At 45.3% G+C, this 22,553-nt stretch overlaps 1 protein-coding gene across 2 annotated transcripts; it reads left to right on the top strand.

Moving 5' to 3' along the window:
• spdl1 (spindle apparatus coiled-coil protein 1) lies at window positions 1–21,371 on the top strand. Of its 2 annotated transcripts, XM_054738876.2 has the most exons (14): window positions 1–202; window positions 1,412–1,570; window positions 1,912–2,088; window positions 14,754–14,942; window positions 15,045–15,194; window positions 17,225–17,323; window positions 17,391–17,501; window positions 17,568–17,708; window positions 18,259–18,365; window positions 18,643–18,763; window positions 18,954–19,020; window positions 19,090–19,254; window positions 19,330–19,399; window positions 21,110–21,371. In XM_054738876.2, exons 1-14 carry the CDS (start codon window positions 71–73, stop codon window positions 21,237–21,239), a joined length of 1,818 nt encoding a protein of 605 aa, XP_054594851.2. In that variant the 5' UTR covers window positions 1–70; the 3' UTR covers window positions 21,240–21,371. The 2 variants fall into 2 exon arrangements, with proteins under 2 accessions (XP_054594851.2, XP_054594853.2); XM_054738878.2 differs by lacking the exons at window positions 1–202; window positions 1,412–1,570 and adding an exon at window positions 1,638–1,657.
• Window positions 21,372–22,553: the final 1,182 nt, after the last annotated feature.

Below are 22,553 nucleotides of genomic sequence, written 5' to 3' on the forward strand. Positions count from 1 at the left end.
AGGAGCAGCTATACTCAGACGTGCATAACCTTTGGACCAATCTGGAGTAGCTGTTTCAGACTGACAGCCAATGGATCAATCAGGAGCAGCTAAATTTCACCGGAAGACGTGTCGTTTGAATCAGGATATCGCGATATTTCACGGACGGACGGAAACGGAATTCAAAACTAGGCGCTCCAACCGGCGACATCTGCGTAAAACGGTACAGAAACTCGATTTATCTTTGTCACGTACTTGTTACACATCAACGAAACCATCTTTGTACCCGTTTGCTCAGAGGCACTTACTAGTTTAAAGCCGCGGGTGTTTGATGTTAACCAAACTGAATTAGCTTATGTTAAACCGGAGCCGCTTGATCTGCCATCTTTAACTCCGGCCGTTTAGAAAGCTGCTGCTGGATGTCAGGGGGAGTTCTGTTGGGTCAGAAAAGAGTAGCCTCGCCTAAACCCAGCCAAAGACGGGACCCAGTGAAAATGTGCTGTTGAGCTTTGCTCCATGTGTGAGAACCAGACCTCACCTGCTTCCAGGTGATTTACAACAGTGATAAAGGGTCAAAGGTCAGAGCTGGATTTGGTGCTTTGTTCGGTTTAAATGACCACGAGCGCTGAAAATGTTTAAATAATACCTGAATAACAAATGTTAACATAAGTAGGAGAAAGACACCAAAGTTGTAAATCTGATGTAAAATCAACTAAAATACTTTAATGTGGAGTGTTATTGTTGAGGTTTGTAGAAAGCTCCTTTGCTGTCTGGATCATCTCCAGCTGGCTGACCTTAAACTTCTGGTTCTTTACTTCCAGGGGAGGAAGACCGGTAATGCTCAGTTCCTGATACACTTTCAAAAATGACCGTTGTTCAGTTGGCTGGTTTTAAATCAGTTTATATAGGAAAAAGCATAGAAAATGATAAACAAGACTGCGACCCCCTTAAGCCACCCCTCATGGCCACCAGTCAAAAGGGCCCTGAATCGTCTTTTGTTTTAATCCTTGGCTTGGCCTTGCCCATTTAGTGACAGGTACTGGTACATTTCTATTAGATCATGAAAATGCATCACAAATCTTATCCTGAATGAACAAGATGTGAAGATTGTGGGTGCTGCTGCATCCAGTCTGATTGTGTAACGAACAAGCACTCTGGCATACTTTCTGTACTGGACAGGTAAACAATGGTGGCATGACCTAAGCAATGCTCCAGATCAAATAAATTACCCATCAGGATCTTGGGGTGATTTAAAAAAGAAAACTCAGAGGATACAGCAACAGTTCTGAAGTTAAAGTGTAAACATCATCTGCTGGTTGAAGCTGTTATCCAGTAGGTTTTCATGGTTGGAAAGCATTTTGTTTGACCGTCTGCAGCATGTTGGTTTCGTCTGAACCTCCTAGAGAACCTAACCCTTCTGGTCTTCTGTCAGATGGCAGCAGAGGAGCTGGAGCTGCTGAGGAACCGTCTGAGGGAGCAGGAGGAGCAGGTCCGCAAGGCCGCTCAGGCTGGCCTGGGTCTGCTTAACCAGCAGGTGGAGCTACAGAGCCAGCTGGATGAGCAGAGGGTGGAGATGACCAAAACCATTGAGGTGTGACACGGCCACTTCCTGTTGTGTAGAAGCTGCTATGGCTCTGATTCCAGGTGTAACCAGATCGTGATCTCAGGCTTCCTAAAGGTGCTTGAGATCCTTGAAATAGATGTATTTTCTAGGTTTAGAACATATTTGAGTCACTAACAAAGTTCTTCCAGATGTGACGTGAGTTAAATCCCAGTAACAGGTAGTCATGGGATCATCGTCAGCATGAATATGTGATTTAAATCCACTGGAAGGAAAATGCTGTAGTTGAATTTGATCGAGACAATTGTGCAGGAACCCTGTGTTTAAGTTTGTGTCAGTAAAAGTCAGATGTTCTGCTTTTTTTTCTGTAGGCTCTTGAGCAAGACAAGTACTCCCTACAGAGGGAGCTGGATCTAAAAACCCAAATGTTAGAGTTTCTTCAGTCCGACTACGAGACGTTCAAAAAGCAACAGAAGCAGACGCTTGATGAGCATCAGGAACATCTGGAGAGGAGTCACAACATGGCCCTGAGCGAGCTCCACAACAAGGTAGAGCTGCATGCAGGGTTTCACTTACATAGGCATAGCCGTGGCGGCCCGCCACGGCTGAAATCCCACCGCCACGCCCATAGGCGGAGATCCCAGGGGGGACGGGGGCGCGTTTACAACAACAGCTGGACCTACATTAATTTTCAGACGGACAAAAGAAAAAACAGTGGCCACAATTGCAGTCTAAATGCACCAGAAAGCAGAGTTTAACACTTATTTTTCTAATATTTCTAAGGAAGCGTGTACAGAATGTAATTTATTCTCAAACCGTACTGCCCAGCCCTACTTGTAATGGGATTACACACAGTATATTTAACTGTGTTCACTTATTATTACATTCAAATCTTCCTCTCATTAGCCACCTAAAACAATCTCATTCTTCACTGTAGCACCTCAGCAGGTCTGGCTCTCCCTGTCTCACCCTCAGCAGGTCTGGCTCTCCCTGTCTCACCCTCAACTGGTTCCTGCTGAACTTCATCTGATCTCTAATATAAAAACAGTGGACAGGAATAAGGAGTGAAAATACTGTTGGACGACTAGTGCAACATTAAAATCATGGCTGTTATATTATTATTTAGTCGTGTTCACTTGTTATCATGCTCGAATCTTCCTCTCATCATCATCCATCTAAAATCTCACTCCACTGTAGCACCTACCTGCACCTCAGCAGGTCTGGCGCTGCCTGTCTCACCCTCAGCAGGTCTGGCGCTGCCTGTCTCACCCTCAGCAGGTCTGGCGCTGCCTGTCTCACCCTCAGCAGGTCTGGCGCTGCCTGTCTCACCTTCTTCATCATTTCCTGCTGAACTTCCTCTGGTCTCTTATATGAAAAAAGTGACATGAATAAGGTTTAAAAATGAAATGTGAGGAGAATGTCACAAACAAGCAACAATCACACTTACAAACTCCATTTTTATGTGGAGATTCTACTTTTTTATTTATTTCGTGTCAAATGGTTTTTGTCTGTTACTGTAAAATTTGCCATTTTTTGTTGACTAGTTGTGTCGTTTAATGTTTAACGCTAACTAGCAAGATGTTTACGCTAGTCAGCCATTTTAGCGTTTGACCAGAAATACAATTATACTCTTGGACTAAATTATTACCAACTCACAATTCCTTTCTTTCTTTTTTTGCCCATGAGAAGAACTCGCTGAGCTGCTGCCGTCTGTCTCTGACACCTGTGTCTGCCCCGACTCTGACTCCTGCTTCACTCAGCCACAGTGTTGCCAGATCCAAAATCCCACAATATCGTACAGAGCGGCCTAAATTATCGTTTTTCAGTACAAATTATCGTACATTATAAATTTGATAATAACGTTCAATAAACGACTTCTCACTCCCATATAATACAACAAAGAAGGTGTTTTATATTGCCCTGTTTAAATAAACATCTTTAAAACCAGTAATATAATGCCTATAAACGTGCAGAGTGTGTCGGCACCACTCCGACCTCCACGCATTGACACAGTATGCACATTTGCACAGTCCTATTTATGTCATTTCTACATAGGTTAAAAGCACGCGACAAAACATCACAGCAGTGGAAAAACTGACCCAATAGATGACAAAGCAGCCTACTCACCTAGTTGCTGATCTCGATCTCCTCATCTGATTCACTGTCTGTCGCAGCAGAATGCCTTTAATCACCTGTACTAAGTGGTCTGTGCTTCTCATTGCAATGTTGTGCTGGGCTAAAAAGCCACATAGCTTGATTTCAGCATTATTCACATCATTTTCAAACTTCTCTTTTTCATTAGTTTGCTGGAGACATTTAAGTATAGATGTCTGGTTTGGCGCAATGCAGTTTACCCTTTCTCTGTGTTTAGCTCCCTTTGCGTGATTCTTGAGAACAGTGATTTCTGATACCATCTGGATGTTGCAGCAACGACAGAAAGCCTTGGTTTTGTTCCCCTTAACAGGTACAAGCCATCCTTTGAAAATAGGGTCCAACTCCCACACAGGACGATAAACTTGTGTCCGGTGTTGCTTTGCTTTACCTACATCCGTCCCTTCTCTGGTTTTTCTTTTAAGATTAGAAGCCATTGTCTCGTCGCTCTGTCATCCTAGATTAGACTTAACTCGGCGCGCTCGCGGGCAAACAGCAAAAACTGGCGGGCCACTGCCACATTATATAACCTTACAGTTTCTCGCGAGAGTAGGCCCTATCGATGTGATTGGGCTATTTATTGTACAGACCCAGAGTCAGTTTTTGTAATAGACACAATAGCATAAACCTGTAAGCACTGAGGTGAAATCTGACTTCAGAACAGTTTAACATTATGTAATTGACTTGGGAAAGCCACAGCAAAAGACGGTGTTACTAGATGCTATGTGATATTATCGTACATTTGAGGATTTTTGAAACTATTGATCGTACAGAGCCCAAAATTATGGTACAAATACGATAATTATCGTACATCTGACAACACTGCTCAGCCAGCCTGTCTAACTCCCTGAGGGGAGGGGCTGTGTCGGAGAGAAGTCCGCGGTGTCTTTCAAAATAAAAGCTCGCGAGTCAAATATTTCAAAATCAATCTTTTTCTTCTCCATGTTATTGGGGGGGACAAATGCGCGTTTGTCCAATATTGGAGGGGACACGTCCCACCGTCCCCCCCGGTTCCTACGCCCTTGGTTGGAGCTGTCCCGTGACACTGGTGTCAAGCCAGTAGTGATGTTACCTGTGACACGCAGGATTTGAAGCTTGTATCACCAAAACGAACCACCGCAGAGCAAAGCACTGTGTCGGAGCTTGATTTGTTTACTGAAAGTCACGTGACCAATGAGCAACGACGCTTCGATTCACCCTTCCACCCACGTGACCTCTTCACACGTTGGCTGTGTCTCAATTCAGGGTCTGCATCCTTCGAAGGACCCAGCCTACTCGGCCGACGTGGGCTGGGTCCTCCGTCGGCCGGGTAGACCGGATGTTAATGGCTGTGAATTTGGACAGGCCTAGCCTTCATGAATTCCCGCCTCTCCCTCGGCGATCGTTCCGTCGCCTAGCAACCGTGGAACCGCTGAGCAGAAGGGAGAAGGAACTTTAAACGATGGAGCTCGAAGTTTTATTTAGATCTTTAATCATTTCCTTGACTGTTGGAGAGCTAATTCGGAAAAAATACTTTCGACAAGCTGAGCCTGAGCAAAGATGTGATAATAGTTTTTAATACTTTCTAAGGGTCTTGATTTGACCAAAACCGATTTATCACCTTTTAAGACGTTTCAGACCCAGCGGGATACCCTCTAGTAAACAATTCTCATTTGTAAACCAAAATAAAATTCAAGAGTTTAATGCAGAACTGATTTTATTTAGATATTTCTGTTATATGTACATGTTTAATCTTTATTAACCATTTTTTTCTAGCAAAGTAAAAAGCTGTCAAAGTTCTCCCTTCTCTCCTGTGCCCTCTGCAGCCTCATGTCCTCCCTGATCAGCTCCAGGAGCTGGTCATCACTGTCACCTTCCCCTGGATGCCCATTTTCTCCAGAATAGTCTTAACAAACATGTAAGAAAAGAAACAGGAAGAGAAAAGAGGACAACGGGTTATTCCTTTCATCGTTTCGCAGAAAAAAATAAACTCAAACGAGTTATTTAAAATATGAGATGTTATTGTACCTCCATGCCACAGCCGCCGAATACTTTGCTCCGGTGATCATGTGGTCCATCTCCGCCCTAAGCTTAATAAATTCCCTGGTTTTCTCTTGTACCTAAAATACAAACTTCTATTAAAATCAGGGGGAAAACGTAGCGGGAGAAGTACGACACCAAGCGGCCGAACATACGAGCCGAGACCGCAATTTTACTGTAACATTTCTAACTAAAATAACGTTCATGTATCACAAAAAGTCCTTAACCTAACAGTTTTCAAGTTTATACTGACATTTATATGCGCAATCCTCTCCGACAGCTCCCGCTTCACTGTCCGCCGTTTTTCTGCTGGCCGGCCCGCAAGGCATCTTGGGAAATGCTACCCATTGAAGGATACGCCGGACCCATCCTTCATTCAGGCGAAAAGAAGGCCGGATTCGTCGACCGCATTTGAAGGAGTCTTCGAATTGGGACAGGCCTAGTCGCGGCGCTGTGACGTAACCGGCCGACAAATCCGGCCGACGTAGGATGCAGACCCTGAATTGAGACACAGACGTTGTTTCAAACATTTAAAGCAACGCAAACCGAGAGGCGCAGGTTTGTATGACCTGAGATTGACGGTTCAGGATTCAGTATTCTGTGATTAAACACAGAGTCGCAAAAATGGATCCTGTAGCAAAAAGAGGGCGTTCTGAGATGTGGGAATGTTTCAATTTAATCTCTCCAAACAAGGTTTGAAAATGTATTTGGTCTAGTCTAGTAAATTACCTTTATAGTAGTAATACTTGGTGCATATTGTAGGGCTATATATTTTAGACCGTCTGTCATTTTCCTTTAATTAAATTAAAGTCTAGTTTGGTATGATTTTTCTTCTTTTATTGGTAATTAATATAATAGTTGATGGGCTTTTCAGTTTGGTTGTACGTGTAATGGAATTTAGTATGTCCTATCCTTATGTGAATTTTCTAATCTTCATTTTGTTACTCTATTTCTAAAAAAGATACATAAATTGAGCTAATTATTCCTGCCTAATAATCCAATAGAAATGTGAAAAGTAAAATATTTGAATATGTAGAGAATGTTAATATGTGTAAATTAGATATATTTCATCACGTGTCCCATAAAAATAAACATTGTTTCATTTCAAGTATTCACACCAAGAAAAACAATTTTAGTATATTTAATGTAATGTTCAAATTCAAGATACTTTTATTATATGATCCTGAGGAAGCTTTTTAATGCTTTTTTTGTCCATAAAGTTCAATACACCATTCATTTTCAGTAGAATTGGCTGACAATACAATGAAATACAAACATTTACCAGCAGATGTCCTCACAGAGTTTTGAAGCATCGAACCTTGAACCTTTTTTCAATACAATTGGATTGTAAAGCTTTGTTGGTTCAAAAGGCTTCACATCATCATCACTACAAGCCAGCCTCCAGTTGGAGACTTGCAGTCAAGCCAGCCTCCAGTTTGTTTTCTGTTCCCCGTTTATTCAAGTTATTACGGGAATGGGTGTGGAAACCGGATTTAAAATAAAATTCAACTTCGAGTGAATTATCAGATATTTTAAGAACATAACAAATAATTTAGGCTTGTTCACTATTAGCGCCCTGTCGATATCAAGGCAATCTTATTTTGGATTTCAGAGTAAAAGCCCTGTGAATTTTCATTTTTGAACTATTCTTTCAATGACTTCAGAATGCTCTTAAAAGCAAAAGTCATATTTCCAAAGAGCATTTGCATTTTGTATCAACACTATCAAACCACAGCAATTTGAAATTGCCCATATTTGACCGACTCTTTTAACGATTTCAAAAAGCTCTAAAATGGAAAGTTGCTGTTTCCACAGGGTACTTCCACTTTTCATCAACAGTATACAACCCCACAGTGATACCATATGAATATCAAAACATTCTAATGTTGCGTTTCAAAATAAAGGCCTTTTAAAATTGGCCATATACGACCAAACTTGATTTCAAAATGCTCTAAAATGGAAAGTTGCTGTTTCCACAGGGTACCTCCACTTTATATCAACAGTACACAACCCCACAGTGATACCATATCAATATCAAAACATTCTGATGTTGCGTTTCAAAATAAAGGCCTTTTAAAATTGCCCATATACGACCAAACTTGATTTCAAAATGCTCTAAAATGGAAAGTTGCTGTTTCCACAGGGTACCTCCACTTTATATCAACAGTACACAACCCCACAGTGATACCATATCAATATCAAAACATTCTGATGTTGCGTTTCAAAATAAAGGCCTTTTAAAATTGCCCATATTTGACATACCTTTAACGATTTCAAAATGCTCTAAAATGGAAAGTTGCTGTTTCCACAGGGTAACTCCACTTTAGATCAGCAGTACACAACCCCACAGTGATACCTTATCAATATCAAAATATTCTGATGTTGCGTTTCAAAATAAAGGCCTTTTAAAATTGTCCATATACGACCAAACGATTTCAAAATGCTCTAAAATGCAACGTTGCTGTTTCCACAGGGTAACTCCACTTAACATCAACAGTATACAACCCCACAGTGATACCATATCAATATCATGTCATTCTGATGTTGTGTTTCAAAATAAAGTTCTTTTAAAATTGCCCTTTATTTTAACTTTATTTTGAAACGCAACATCAGAATGTTTTGATATTGATATGGTATCACTGTGGAGTTGTGTACTGCTGATCTAAAGTGGAGTTACCCTGTGGAAACAGCAACTTTCCATTTTAGAGCATTTTGAAATCGTCGTATATGGCCAATTTTAATAGAACTTAATTTTGAAACGCAACATCAGAATAACATGATATTAATATGGTATCACTGTGGGGTTGTGTACTGTTGATCTAAAGTGGTAGCCTGGCAAGCCAGACTAAATAAATGTATTATTTAGTCTGGCCATGCTCCATTGACGGCTCTCGGTTGTGGGGCGGGTTCTACCGTTGTCTTTCAAATGATCTCTGCATGCTACTTACTGGACAATGAATGTGACATACTCTTGTTTCACTCTGTTGCATCATCCCACCCACCAGGCATATAGAGTGCCCTGATTGGCCCACAAAGCGGATAAAGCTCTGTGATTTGTTCACTAAGCAGATAGAGCACTATGATTGGCCCACCATTATGGACGAATCACAGCTCTTTATGTGTTTGAAACCCCTCTAGAGAGCTGTGATTGGCTAGCCAGAGTCCTGGTAGGAGCTGCTGAGGTTCCAATGGAGCATGCCTAGACCATTCTTTGCAAAGCAAGAATTTGGTCTAGTTCACTAGGCTAATAAAGTGGAGTTACCCTGTGGAAACAGCAACTTTCCATTTTAGAGCATTTTGAAATCATTAAAGGTATGTCAATTATGGACAATTTTAAAAGGCCTTTATTTTGTAACGCAACATCAGAATGTTTAGATATTCATATGGTATCACTGTGGGGTTGTGTACTGTTGATGTAAAGTGGAAGTACCCTGTGGAAACAGCAACTTTCCATTTTAGAGCTTTTTGAAATCGTTAAGAGTCGGTCAAAAATGGGCAATTTCAAATTGCTGTGGTTTGATAGTGTTGATACAAAATGCAATTGCTCTTTGGAAATATGACTTTTGTTTTTAAGAGCATTCTGAAGTAATTGAAAGAGTAGTTCAAAAATGAAAATTCACAGGGCTTTTACTTTGAAATCCAAAATAAGATTGCCTTTATATTGACAGGGCGCTAATAGTGAACAAGCCTAAATTATTTGTTATTATTGTTGCGATTAGAAGTTTGTATATTTATATACTGTAATTAGATAATTTAATTACCTGATTTTGTATATTCATACAATCTAAGTAATCAATCAGAAGAGGCTGTTTTTATCATCAGGGAGTTTACTTAAACACTTTGTATTGACTGAGAGACAAGAAAGAGAGAGAGTTGGGATCGTTTAAGAATCTTTAATTTCTATAATTATAAATTCTTACAATCTACCAGGACTATCTCAATGATGGATGCATATGGATGTAGATGTTTCATGTTGGTGTGTGTGTGTGTTTTGTTCAGAATCTCTAGGCTGACGTAGCGAGTCTGGTTTGTTATGACTAGGCTACCACGAGGCTTCAGAAGCTGATGACATGAGCCGCCATTTGCCGTACCTTAGAAGGAGTCTCCCGTGTAGATCAGGAATTGCCAGGTTCCAAGACCTCGGTTGTACTGGAGCTGGTGAAACAGCGGTCACAGCACACAACGCCCGTCTGAGGATAACTCCGTTAGTGGTTGGCAGGCGTCAGCAAGTTCACTCTTAATTTGAAGGACCGCCGTATCGTTGGTATAAACGACGGAAAATCTCCAGCTTGACAGATTTCAGCTCAAAGAAGGAAGTACAGCTGGCCAGTCTGAACTTCTTAATGATGACGATGGAAATCCTTAGGAATTCGGATGTCGGGGAGCTGAGTTCACATGTAACTGCTGAAAGTTGGAACTGACGTGGAACTGACTTAAAATGGCGTTGCCTTCTTTTTATGTCTCCCATTTGTTTAAGAATCTTAGTAAACCGGATTGGACTACTTTCATAAACAAACCGGATTCTGCCCTACGATAGACGAAAGTTCTGATTGGTTGAAAACAATGTGTCATGCGTTTCCATGGTAATGCATATCAGTGTGACTGGTGCAGCCCTGTTTATTCATTTAAACACATAACTCATGACATCTTTATTTCACAGATCATTCACCTGATTATTAATGATCAACAAATGCTTTGATTAGCTTGTCACAAATTAAGTACTTTGATTAAACATGAAAAGCATTCTTCTTCTGTTCTTCTGTCTCTTCTCCTGGAATGTAAACATACTGAACCAAGCGTCCGACCTTGGCGGTGTTACTGTGTGAAGGGGCAGCTGTTAAGGGCAGACCATTATAACTTCCCAACGCTACATTATGTTCTTAAAATATCTGATAATTCACTCGTAGTTGAATTTTATTTTGAAATCCGGTTTCCACATCCCTTCCCGTAATACTTTGAATAGACGGGGAAGCGACAATAAACTGGAGGCTGGCTTGACTGCAAGTCTCAAACTGGAGGCTGGCTTGACACCAGTCCCGTGACTGCCTGATGGAAAACCAGCGGGTTTCATCAGACTCGTAAAGTTTCTTGTTTTTGCTGGGGACCCCCTGTATTTTACCGCTCCCTCCTGCAGTCTTCCCCTATTAAAATTTAAAACGATTCTGTAAATTCTGTGTATCAATAGAAAAAATCTCTGCCTCTGCCAGCTGCAGTAAATGTAGTCTCCAAATAATAAATAAGAGGTGCATTAATCTGTGTATCTCCTTTGATCCGCATTAGTGATATTCTCAGCACCAGAACAATGAAGCAAAGAAAGATTCCTGAGTTGGTTAGTCATTTTATTTATTAGGTGCATCTGACCTGTTCTACTTTTCTCTGAAATGAGATCAAATCAGTGCTTCTATGGGTTGTCTCCAATCTGCACTAGAAATTTTTACTTTATTTAGAGACGTGTCATAATTTCTCCCCAAGCCCCCCCCCCCCCCCCCCCCCCCCCACACACACACACACACAGCTGGAAACATTCTTAGGGGAAACACTGGCATGTGTGTGTGTTTATCATGGAACAGTGTTGAGGGACTTCAGCTGTTGTTGGAACAGCTGACCTGTTTGTTTACATTATTGTTTATGTCTTGTAATCCGCCATCTCTGACTCTGGTGGATCCATGTAGCCATGTGGCTGACTGTGTGTTGATATTAAACCACATTTTATTTTTATTTTTATTTATTTATTTTTTCGGTATGTCCATGTCACGCCTATCTGTCTGCAAGTGTGTATACGACCGAACATCTTTGCTCGACATCGGCAGGAACAATGTTTTTAAGTTAAACTCTGTGGACGCCGTAGAGCTGAGAAGTCTGGGTCTGCTCCGGAGGACTATTAAATCACCGACTGCCACTCCTGCTCCTCGCCCACAATGGAGGCGCCTCAAGCGACGTGAGAGAAAGCAGAAGAGGGGAAAGCGCGGCGGCATCCGAGCTAGGCTAGTAGCTAGCCCACATAAACCCGCTATCCCCTCCATTGTCCTGGCCAACGTACGCTCGCTAGGAAATAAACTGGACGACATTCGATTACTACGTTCATCTCAGAGGAATGTAAAGGGCTGTTGTGTTTTTATACTGACGGAAACATGGCTCAGTGACAGTGTCCCGGACCGTGCCATTCAGCTCGACCAGCTAACCTGCTACCGTGCTGACCGAGATATTGGTGGAGGAGGTAAGGCCCGCGGGGGTGGACTCTGTGTTTACATCAATGACGCCTGGTGTCACGATGCTGTCGCGGTCTGCAAACACTGCTCGCCTGCACTGGAGCTTATGGTTATTAAGTGGCGGCCATACTATCTACCGAGGGAATACTCAGCCATACTACTGTGTGCTGTGTTCATCCCTCCCTCCTCCAATGACAACAACAGGAGTGTGGCACTGAATGAACTGTACCAGCGCATCAGCGAGCAGCAGACAGCCCATCCTGATGCCTTTCTCATCTTGGCTGGGGATTTCAACCATGCAGACCTAAAGTGCATGTTTCCAAAAATACAGCAACACATTGACTTTCCAACAAGAGGAAATAACACACTGGACTGTGTTTACACCACCCAGAGAGGAGCTTACAAAGCTTTCCCCCTCCCTCACCTTGGTGCCTCAGACCACATTACTGTCATGCTAATGCCTGCTTACGCTGGTGGGGATGACGGAGGCGAGGCTGCCGAGCACTGGCACCACCAGTCCCTCCGACCACCACCAGCAGGCAACGTGGGTTAAGTGTCTTGCCCAAGGACACAACGACAGCGACGGACTGAGCGGGGCTCGAACCTGCAACCTTCCGATTACGGGGCGAGCACTTAAACTCCTGTGCCACCGTCACCCCAATTACAGACCACTCGTCAAAGTCACCAAACCGGTTTGTAAGCAAATACAAGTGTGGCCAGAAGGGTCTTCAGAGGCTTTACAGGACTGTTTTAGCTCCACGGACTGGAACATGTTTAAGCAGGCTGCCACCTACAATAACACCACTGATCTCCAGGAGTATGCAGAGACTGTTACAGCCTACATCAAGAAATGCCTTGAGGATGTAACTAACTAAAACCATAACTGTCCGTGCAAATCAAAAACCATGGATGACAGGAGAGGTCCACAGGCTGCTGAAGGAGCGGGATATTGCGTTCAGGAAAGGAGACGAGATGAGACTGAGGACAGCTAGGGCCAACCTTTCCCGTGGTATCAGAGAGGCTAAGAGACAGTACTCCAGGAAAATATCCCAACACTTCAAAGACAGCAGAGACACACGAAGCTTGTGGCGGGGCATTCAGACCATCACAGATTACAAGCCCCCTCCACGGACCTGTGATAGCACCATCTCCCTGCTGAACACGCTGAACACATTTTTTGCTCGCTTTGAAGTGCAAAACGGTACCACAGCACAGAAGATTCCACCGCCTCCTGGTGACCAGGAGGGTCACCAGGGGACTCTATCCCCGAATAGCGTAAGGAGATCCCTTAGCAGGATCAATGCACATAAAGCTCCGGGTCCTGATAATATTCCTGGCTGGGCACTGAGAGACTGTGCAGTGGAACTAACTGATGTCTTCACAGACATCTTCAACACGTCACTTATCCAGGCTGTCGTCCCCACATGCTTTAAAGCCACATCAATTATTCCGGTTCCAAAAACATCATCTCCCTCCTGCTTTAATGGCTACCGTCCTGTTGCACTTACTCCCATCCTTATGAAGTGCTTCGAACGGTTAGTCATGATGCAACACATCAAGTCTGTTCTGCCCCCCTGCCTGGACCCTTTCCAGTTTGCATACCGGCCCAACCGCTCGACCGATGACGCCATCTCCACTGCACTCCACTCAGCACTCACACATCTGGACAAAAAAGACTCATATGTCTGGATGCTGTTCATAGACTTTAGTTCAGCATTCACCATCATCCCCCAACAGCTTACTCAAAAACTGGTCCAGCTGGGTCTTAACACCTCACTGTGTAACTGGCTGTTGGACTTCCTCACTGGAAGACCACAAGCAGTACGGGTCGGCAGAAACACATCCAGCACCATCATTTCAAACACGGGGCCCCCCAGGGATGTGTGCTGAGCCCCCTCCTCTTCACTCTGCTGACCCACGACTGTACACCATTACACAGCTCTAACCTCTTCATGAAGTTTGCGGATGACACAACAGTGGTGGGTCTCATAAACAACGGGGATGAGACCGACTACAGGACCGAGGTGAGCTGCCTTACCACATGGTGTGCTGACAACAACCTCTCTCTAAATGTGGAGAAGACCAAGGAGATTGTTGTGGACTTCAGGAGAGCACACACTCAGCATGCTCCTCTGACCATTAACGGTGTGTCTGTGGAGAGAGTGAGCAGCACCAAGTTCCTGGGTGTGCACATTACAGAGGATCTCTCCTGGACGAACAACACCATAGCATTGGCGAGGAAATCACAGCAGCGTCTCTTCTTCCTCCGCAAACTAAGAAGAGCAAGAGCACCAGCCCCCATCCTGTACACTTTCTACAGAGGCACCATCGAAAGCATACTGTCGTGCGGCATCACTGTGTGGTTCGGAGCCTGCAACGTTTCATGCATTAAAACCCTCCAACGTATAGTGAGAGCAGCAGAGAAGGTCATTGGGGTCTCTCTCCCGTCACTACCAGACATTTACAGCACCCGCCTCACAAAAAAGGCCCTTCGCATTGCGGCTGATCCCACTCACCCAATGCAAAGCCTCTTCGAGCTGCTGCCGTCAGGGAGGAGACTGCGGAGTCTCAAGGCCAGGACCAACAGACTGAAGGACAGCTTTATCCATCAGGCAGTTAGGAAGCTAAACTCCCTCCCGGCTCTCCCAACTCTCCTCTCTTTTCCCCCACAGTCTCTCTGAACTTGGTTACTGTTTTTATACTAAATGTTTATTTTCTATCTAGCGAGAGTTTGAGAGTAACGTAATTTCATTTCTCTATATGTCCTGTACATGTGGCAGAAGTGACAATTAAACTGACTTTGACATGATCATTGTGATCTTGTCCTGTCTTAGATTCTGAAGATGCAGTCTGCTCTGGAGGAATCCCAGCTGATGGAGAAACAGCTGAAGCACAAGCTGGAGGTCCAAACGGAGACACTTAACAACAAGGTGGAGGAGCTCCGAGCTGTCAACGACCGTAGCCAGACTCTCGTGCCGTCTGAGATGATGGAGGTGCAGATTTCTGAGCTGGAGAATAGGAAGGTAATGATGGCCAACCCTTTGTGTGAACTGGACTTTTACTTTGAGATGGTAAAGCTGGTCCCTGATCTCCAGTTGTGGACTGTGGTGCTTTGGGTGTTCCAGGTGGAGCTGGAGCAGACTCTGCAGGAGAGTCTGTGCCGAGAGCAGCAGGTGGAGCTGAGAGCCTGCAGCCTGCAGCGCCAGCTGGAGCGACTCACAGAGGAGAAGGAGGAGAGAGAGAGAGAAGCTGTGTCCTGCTTTAATGCCTTAGAGGTGAGTGGTGTCAGCCCTCAGCCCGAGGCTCTGGCTGTTTCTTCTTCATGGATGATCATGGTTCATATTTCCAGTTCCATCCGGTTTTTCTATGGAGCACCAGATCACAACAAAATAATTTCACAGCATGAGAAGCAACAAGTAAATGGTAGATGACCTGCTCCTGGAGCTTTTCTACATCAGGGAGTCCAAAGTGCTCTACACTACAGTCATTCATTCATTCGTTCATTCATTCACACACTGGTGGTGATGAGCTACATCATCGTGTGTGTGTGTTTCTCTACTGTGGCACGCCGCGCCCTCTCCCTCAAACAGGCCACATCGCCTTTAGTCACATTTGTCACAGCAGTAGCTCAACAGGTTGAGCGGGTTGTCCAGTAATGGGAAGGTTGCAGGTTCGATCCCGGCTCCGGACAGAGAATTCTGCGGTTGTGTCCTTGGGCAAGACACTCAAGCCACTTTGCCTGTTGGTGGTGGTCGGAGGGACCGGTGGCATCTGTGTTCGGCAGCCTTGCCTCTGTCAGTGCGTCCCACGGCGGCTGTGGCTTCATCCTAGCTCATCACCACCAGTGTGTGAATGTGTGTGTGAATGGATGAATGACGCTGTAGTGTAAAGCGCTTTGGAGTCCTCTGACTCTGACAGGTACTATACAAGTGCGGCTCATTTATCATTTTCAAACAGGAAGTGTGGGTGGAGTAAGACTCGGATGGGGGGGGTGACTTACTCCTAATCAGTAAACTGTAATGCGTTCTGTACTTGATTACTGTGTAGTATATTAATACTGTGTAGTACTTCATTATTGTGCAGTACTTGATTACTGTGTAGTATATTAATACTGTGTAGTACTTCATTATTGTGCAGTACATGATTACTGCAGACTACTTGATTACTGTAATCAAGTAGTCTGCAGTAATCAAGTACTTGATTCATGTCCTTGACAGTAATCAAGTACTTGATTCATGTCCTTGACAGTAATCAAGTACTACACAGTAACCAGTAGGGATGGGTACCGAATTCGGTACGTTTTAAGGCACCGACCAAATTCCATAGTACCAACTGAGTACTGATTCACGTCATATGAAACGGTGCCTTGTTTCGGTATACGTCCTTCATGACGAGAACTTGTGAGACTGCGATTTGCCAAGATGGACAGCAGCGGCGGAGCAAGAGTGTAATGTCATCAGTCGCTGTGGGCGAACTGTGAACAGAGAAGCAGCATGGCAGAAAGGAAGCGCTCTAAAGTTTGGGTCCTCCTCACTAAATGCACCGGGCCACTGGGTGATGATGAAACCAGCGACAGCGGGCTAAAGGTTTCCGCAACACGCACCTCGGAAAATTTCTAACCACGCGGACGGTTGGACGTGGAAAAACATGGCGGACCGGCACGGCAGAGGTTCGTAAATACAGACATTTGTATGATTCAGCTCTCAAAGATCACCGTGATCAACATGTTGTTAATAGTTCTTGGAGAGAAATAGCTCACACTGTCGGAAAAGACGAGGATGCTGTTAAAAATGCTGAAATGACATGTTGTAAACAGTAATTTCTACTTCTACTATGGTGTAGTGTTGGATGCATGCCGTAGAGCTCCATGCTGCCCCCTACAGTTTGGGAGAATATTGGCTCACCGCAGAGACGAGCCGCACAAACCATAAACGCTGCGAGTTGTGAAGCGCGTTCCAGCCGCGAGCCGCATCACCGCGCGGAAAGTGAATGCGTCAAGCATAAACCAAGCTTAAGTGTGAGGCATCATCGTCTTAATCTGCTCCAGCAGTTAAATAAAATGTTTGAATCAAAGCACCTTGAATTGCTTTTGTGTTTGAAATGTGCTATACAAATAAAGCTGCCTTGTTTAAGATAACGTTAGCTTGTTATTTTAGCTAACGGTGTCGTACTGGATTACTGTGTAGTACTTGATTACTTTTACACAACATTCAGTGTATTGCTGCTAAGTAGAACCAATGTTGAGCTTCAGTGTTTTTTCCAGCCCGTGTCTCTGCACACTTATTCCAGTCTTGTGTTGCCACAGAAATCTCGAGAAGTGAACCGAGACCTCCAGATCCAGTTGGATCAGGTTCTTCAGCAGGCCCAGGATCCAAACAGTAAGGGGAACTCGCTGTTCGCTGAGGTAAGCACACACACTCAGCTGGGTTTGAAGTTGCCTCTGCTGCTCATTCTGTTGGATGTCGTTGCAGCTGGAGGACAAGAGAGCTGAGATGGAGAAACAGCTCATCAGCATGAAGGTTCAGTACCAGTCCCTGCAGAAGCACCATGCCTTCAGCAAGCAGCAGATGCAGCGCATGAAGGTACGATCACTACAGGGGGAAGCTGCTCTCACGTGAACCATGCAGCAACACATGTGTGCTGTGCAGATCCAGATAGCCACTCTGATGCAGCTGCTGGGTTCTAAAGCTGACTCGGACCAGGTGGAGAGACTGCAGGACATGTTGTCGGAGAAGAATGAAGAGATCCAGAATCTGAATGCTAAACTCCAGAGACTGGAGAGGTCAGAGGTGAGCTTGTCGGCTAAATGGCAAACTCACTATGCACACACACACGCACACACACAGCTAAAGATTAATTGTCTTTGTGTGTGTGTGTGTGTGTGTGTGTGTGTGTGTGTGTGTGTGTGTGTGTGTGTGTGTGTGTGTGTGTGTGTGTGTGTGTGTGTGTGTGTGTGTGTGTGTGTGTGTGTGTGTGTGTGTGTGTGTGTGTGTGTGTGTGTGTGTGTGTGTGTGTGTGTGTGTGTGTGTGTGTGTGTGTGTGTGTGTGTGTGTGTGTGTGTGTGTGTGTGTGTGTGTGTGTGTGTGTGTGTGTGTGTGTGTGTGTGTGTGTGTGTGTGTGTGTGTGTGTGTGTGTGTGTGTGTGTGTGTGTGTGTGTGTGTGTGTGTGTGTGTGTGTGTGTGTGTGTGTGTGTGTGTGTGTGTGTGTGTGTGTGTGTGTGTGTGTGTGTGTGTGTGTGTGTGTGTGTGTGTGTGTGTGTGTGTGTGTGTGTGTGTGTGTGTGTGTGTGTGTGTGTGTGTGTGTGTGTGTGTGTGTGTGTGTGTGTGTGTGTGTGTGTAGATCCTGTTAAAAGCCCACTCAGCCAGTCAGTCTCCAGCAGGGAACTCTGATGGTCCAGATGAGACCTACTACACCGACCTTCTCAGAATGAAGCTCAGCAACAGCGAGTGAGTTCAGCTGCTTCACTGTTTCCCTCCATTAGGTCTAAAAATGAGGAGGAAGACTAATCAGCAGCTGTATGGTTCTGGTTCACGGTGAGTCCCCAGGTCTAACTCTGACCCTGAGCACCGAGGGCCGTCCTAGCTTGGAGTTGCTAATGAAGATCCAGTTGCTAGGTGGACAATGGCTCAAGCAGAGAGCTGATTGGTTTAGTCAGGGTGGTCTTTGTTCAGGATGAGGTCACATACATGTTACAGCTCTGTGCCCTCTGGTGTGTGTTCTCAGGAAAGATGTCGAGCGTTTAGGAGACGAGCTTTCCCGGCAGAGGATGAAGTCTCTGTCTGAGAGTCAGAGAGCGCTGCAGCTGGAGAGGAAGCTGTTCAAGTCTGAGCAGCTGCTGAAGCAGGTAAAGCTGCTCTTCCTGTTCACCAGATCGGTGTGTCCACAGCCTCGTCATCCGCATAAACTCACGTTGGGTTGCTTGTTGAGTCGTCTCACCAGCAGGCCTCTGCAGTAATGCTGCTGGTGTGAGTCCTCCTGAGCTCGGCTGCAGACATGGACATATTTACTTCCTGGTTTTGGTCTTCTTCCTTTAGGCTCAGAGTGACAATTTAAAGCTGCAGCTGCGTGTGGAAGAGCTTCAATACAAATATGAACCCAAAGGTGACAGAAGGACCCAACCCCCTCATTATTCTGTTTGCCGTCTTGTCCATAACACTTTCCTGTCTGCAGAGGTGGAAAAGAACCCTGTCCAGAGGAAAAGGAGGGAGAAGCTTCCTGTGGACATCCCTGCCCCCCCTGAAGGCGTTGCTCGTGGTGAGCAGATGGCTGCTGTGGAAGTGACGGACTCAAAAACAGCTGACTTGGAGGCCGTTGAGACAAACCGCTGCTCAGAAGGTGTGAGACCTGCTGCTCGCTCCCTGCAGACGGGATTTCCTGATGGAAATCTGAATAATTTCTGTTCTGTTCTAGCTTCAGGGTCAGACCCGCGACCTGCCAAGTGTGTGAGGATCAGCGTTGAAGACTCGGATGTGACTGACAGGTCAGTAGCTGATCCTCCGAGCTCTCACCTGTTGAACAGTGACCTGTATTAAGTTCTTAGAGGAATTAAATTCAGTGGAGTGGTCACCACCGGGTCTCGTGGTAGCCTCTCCAGCAGAGACATCCCTCTCCTCAGCAACCTCCACCAGCTCCACCGGTAGGATTCTCAAGTGTTCCTGGACCAACATGGAGATATAATCCCTTCGTGTCCTGGGTCGACCTGAAGGCATACTTGAAACACCTCCCCTGGGAGGCGTACAGGGTGAATTTTCACCAAATGCCCAAAACACCTCAGCTGGCTCCTCTCCTCTACTCTGAGTCTCTCCAGGACATCTGAGCTCTTTAGTCCTCAATCTGCTGTCTCAATCCACTTGTGGACCTCCCGCTCCCCCATCCCTTCGTGAACCAGACCCTCACATACCTAAACTCTACATGAGGTAGGACCTCTGGCCAACCTGTAGTTGGCAATTCACCCTTCTGCGGTTGAGAGGCATGGCCTTGGATTTGGTGGTGCTGATCTTCATCCCTGCTGCTTCACACTTGGCTGGGAACCTCCCCAGCAAGTGTTGAAGGTCACAGCAGGATGGAGCTTCATCATCTGCAAAAAGCAGAGACGAGAACCTCCTGCCACCAACAGCTGCGTTTAGAAGTTCTGTCTATGAAGATGAGGACACCATGGTCTTCAGCTAAAACGTGTTGTTCAGGCGGTTCGTCCTCTTCCTCACTGGCTTCTTTTCATGCTGGTGTTTCTGTCAATTCTGCTGGTTTTGGGCTCCAATGTTGTTGTTGTTTTATTATATAATTGATTATTTTTTAAATTTTACTTGTACTCGTGAAGCAGCTTGTGGTTTTCTAAAGGGAGGTGCTATATAAATAAAACCCCACAGAACCGAGCCGTGACTAAGGGCAGCCCTGGTGGAGTCCAACCCTCAGCAGGAACGGGTCCGACTTGCTGCTGGCAACACGGAGCAGAGCCACTGTGTTTGTACAGGGACTGAGGGTCATCCACCCCATGCCACCCGAGTGTTCCCCACAGGATCAAGGCCCTGTTCTAAGCCTTCTTCAGTTCCACAAACACATGCGGACTGGCAAGCAGCTCCCATGCCCCCTCCAGTACCCTAGCAATGATAAAGAGTCGGTCCACGGTCGCACAGCTAGGACCAAAACCACAATGCTCCTCCTCAATCTGACCCTCCTCTCCAGGACCTTGTAGACCTTTCCAGGGAGGGTGATCTCCCTTTAGTTGGAACCCACCTATTTAGCACCAGTCAACAAGTCCAGTCTGGTCCTCATTCAGTTTAATGCATTTGATACAGCATCTTGTAGACTTTTACAACCCCCCAAGGCGCGTCACAACACATCCATTCATCCACAAGCACACATTCCCACCCTGGTGGTGATGAGCTTGAATGTAGCCACCGCTGCCCGGGGTCGCACTAGCCGAGGTGAGGCTGCCGTACACAGGTGCCACTGTCTTTCTGACCACCACCAGCAGGCAAGGAGGTGAAGTGTTGCCCAAGGACACAACCACAGACTGGTTAGGACTCGATCCCGCAACAGTCCAGTTGCGAGACGGGCCACTGTCACTGTCACCCAGTAGTAATTAATCCTGTGTTTTTCTATCTGTTTTTATATAAACTAAGACAAAGTAAGGAAGCCCTAATGTAAATAGACTGGATTGTGGGTAATAAACAGACTGTTCTTTTCTCAGTCGTCCTTTACCTAAAGAGAACCAGCAGCAGAATGAGTGGAAGGAGGGACGACGGAGGAGGCTCCAGCCCGTGGAGGTGATTCATGTGAAGTCCAACAACAGCATGGAGAACCAGTGTGCTCAGCAGTGAAGATGGGGATGGCTCTTTTAGTGGCGGCTGGCCACTAGAGGGCAATAGGGTGCCGCCCCCCAGTTTTCCCCAATGTTTTTAATTTTGATTTTAAAAAATATATAAATAAAATTAACAATAATCACATTCTAAGTTAATTGTGTGTTTTGTAACAAAAACAAATTATACATATATATATAATTGGTGAGAAGCTCCCTGCCGAGCGGTGGAGGCGACAGAAAGATCGCCCAAACAGCAGTGAAGCAGCCAGCCAATAGCTGACAAGAAAATCAAAGGTATAGGAGTGGGAATGCATCCAATCAGCGACGTCGATTCGGAAGCCGAAGGGCGATAGAGCTACCTCCCAAGGCTGTTCGTTGATGTTCGGGTTGAGCTCGACAGTCTCGACTACTCGAGCAAGGTATTTGGTCGTGACGCAGATGCAGTGATGGACGTGAGTGGGCCTACAACGAGCATGGATACCGGATCTCAGCAGCCACTGAATTCAGTTCGGTCTCTTCTCCAGTATCCGTTCGAGAGGAGAACAATGGTTGAAAAACTTAATGTCAAAGAGCTTGGACCAGATCAGCCCAACGTAAAGATAAGCCAGCAGGACAAGGAGAAAGGTAAACTGTACACACGCTTCTCCCGAAACTGGTACACCAGGAAGGCTTGGCTAGCTGGATGCGTTCACGCTAATGCGTTATTTTGCTTTCCGTGTTTGTTATTCCAAACGACTGGGACAGATAAGGCATGGATGAGTCAGGAGTTACAGACATGAAACATTTTTCTGAGAAGGTGAAGAAACACGAGTCATCCCGGGCACACATGGACAACACGGTGAAGCTAGCCATGCTAGGCAGAGCTCACATTGCCATGCAGCTCAACAAGGGCACAGGCTTGCAGTGAAGAAACACAATGAAGAAGTGGATCGGAACCGGCACATTTTGTCCAAGATAATTGACTGTGTAAAATTTTGTGGAGCATTTGAGCTGGCTTTGCGTGGCCATGATGAGACTGAAACCTCAGACAACCCGGGCGTCTTCAGGGGCCTAGTGGATCTGGTTGCTCCACTTGATAATGTGTTGGAGGATCATCTGAAGACGGCGACACTTTATAAAGGCACCTCAAAGACCATGCAGAACGAGCTGTTGGACTGTATGTTGTCAGTTATTAAAACCCACATTCTTGGAGAGGTGAACAATGCAGATTATCTTGCTATTCAGGCAGACTACTGACATTTCCACCCGCTGCCAGTTGGTGCTTGTGTTACGGTATCTCGACAGTCAGAACAGCATTCAAGAGCGTTTTCTCGAGTTCATCCCTCTTCAGAAT

The sequence above is a fragment of the Nothobranchius furzeri genome, chromosome 1 (genome assembly GCF_043380555.1).
Source record: "Nothobranchius furzeri strain GRZ-AD chromosome 1, NfurGRZ-RIMD1, whole genome shotgun sequence".
Classification (NCBI taxonomy): Eukaryota; Metazoa; Chordata; class Actinopteri; order Cyprinodontiformes; family Nothobranchiidae; genus Nothobranchius; species Nothobranchius furzeri.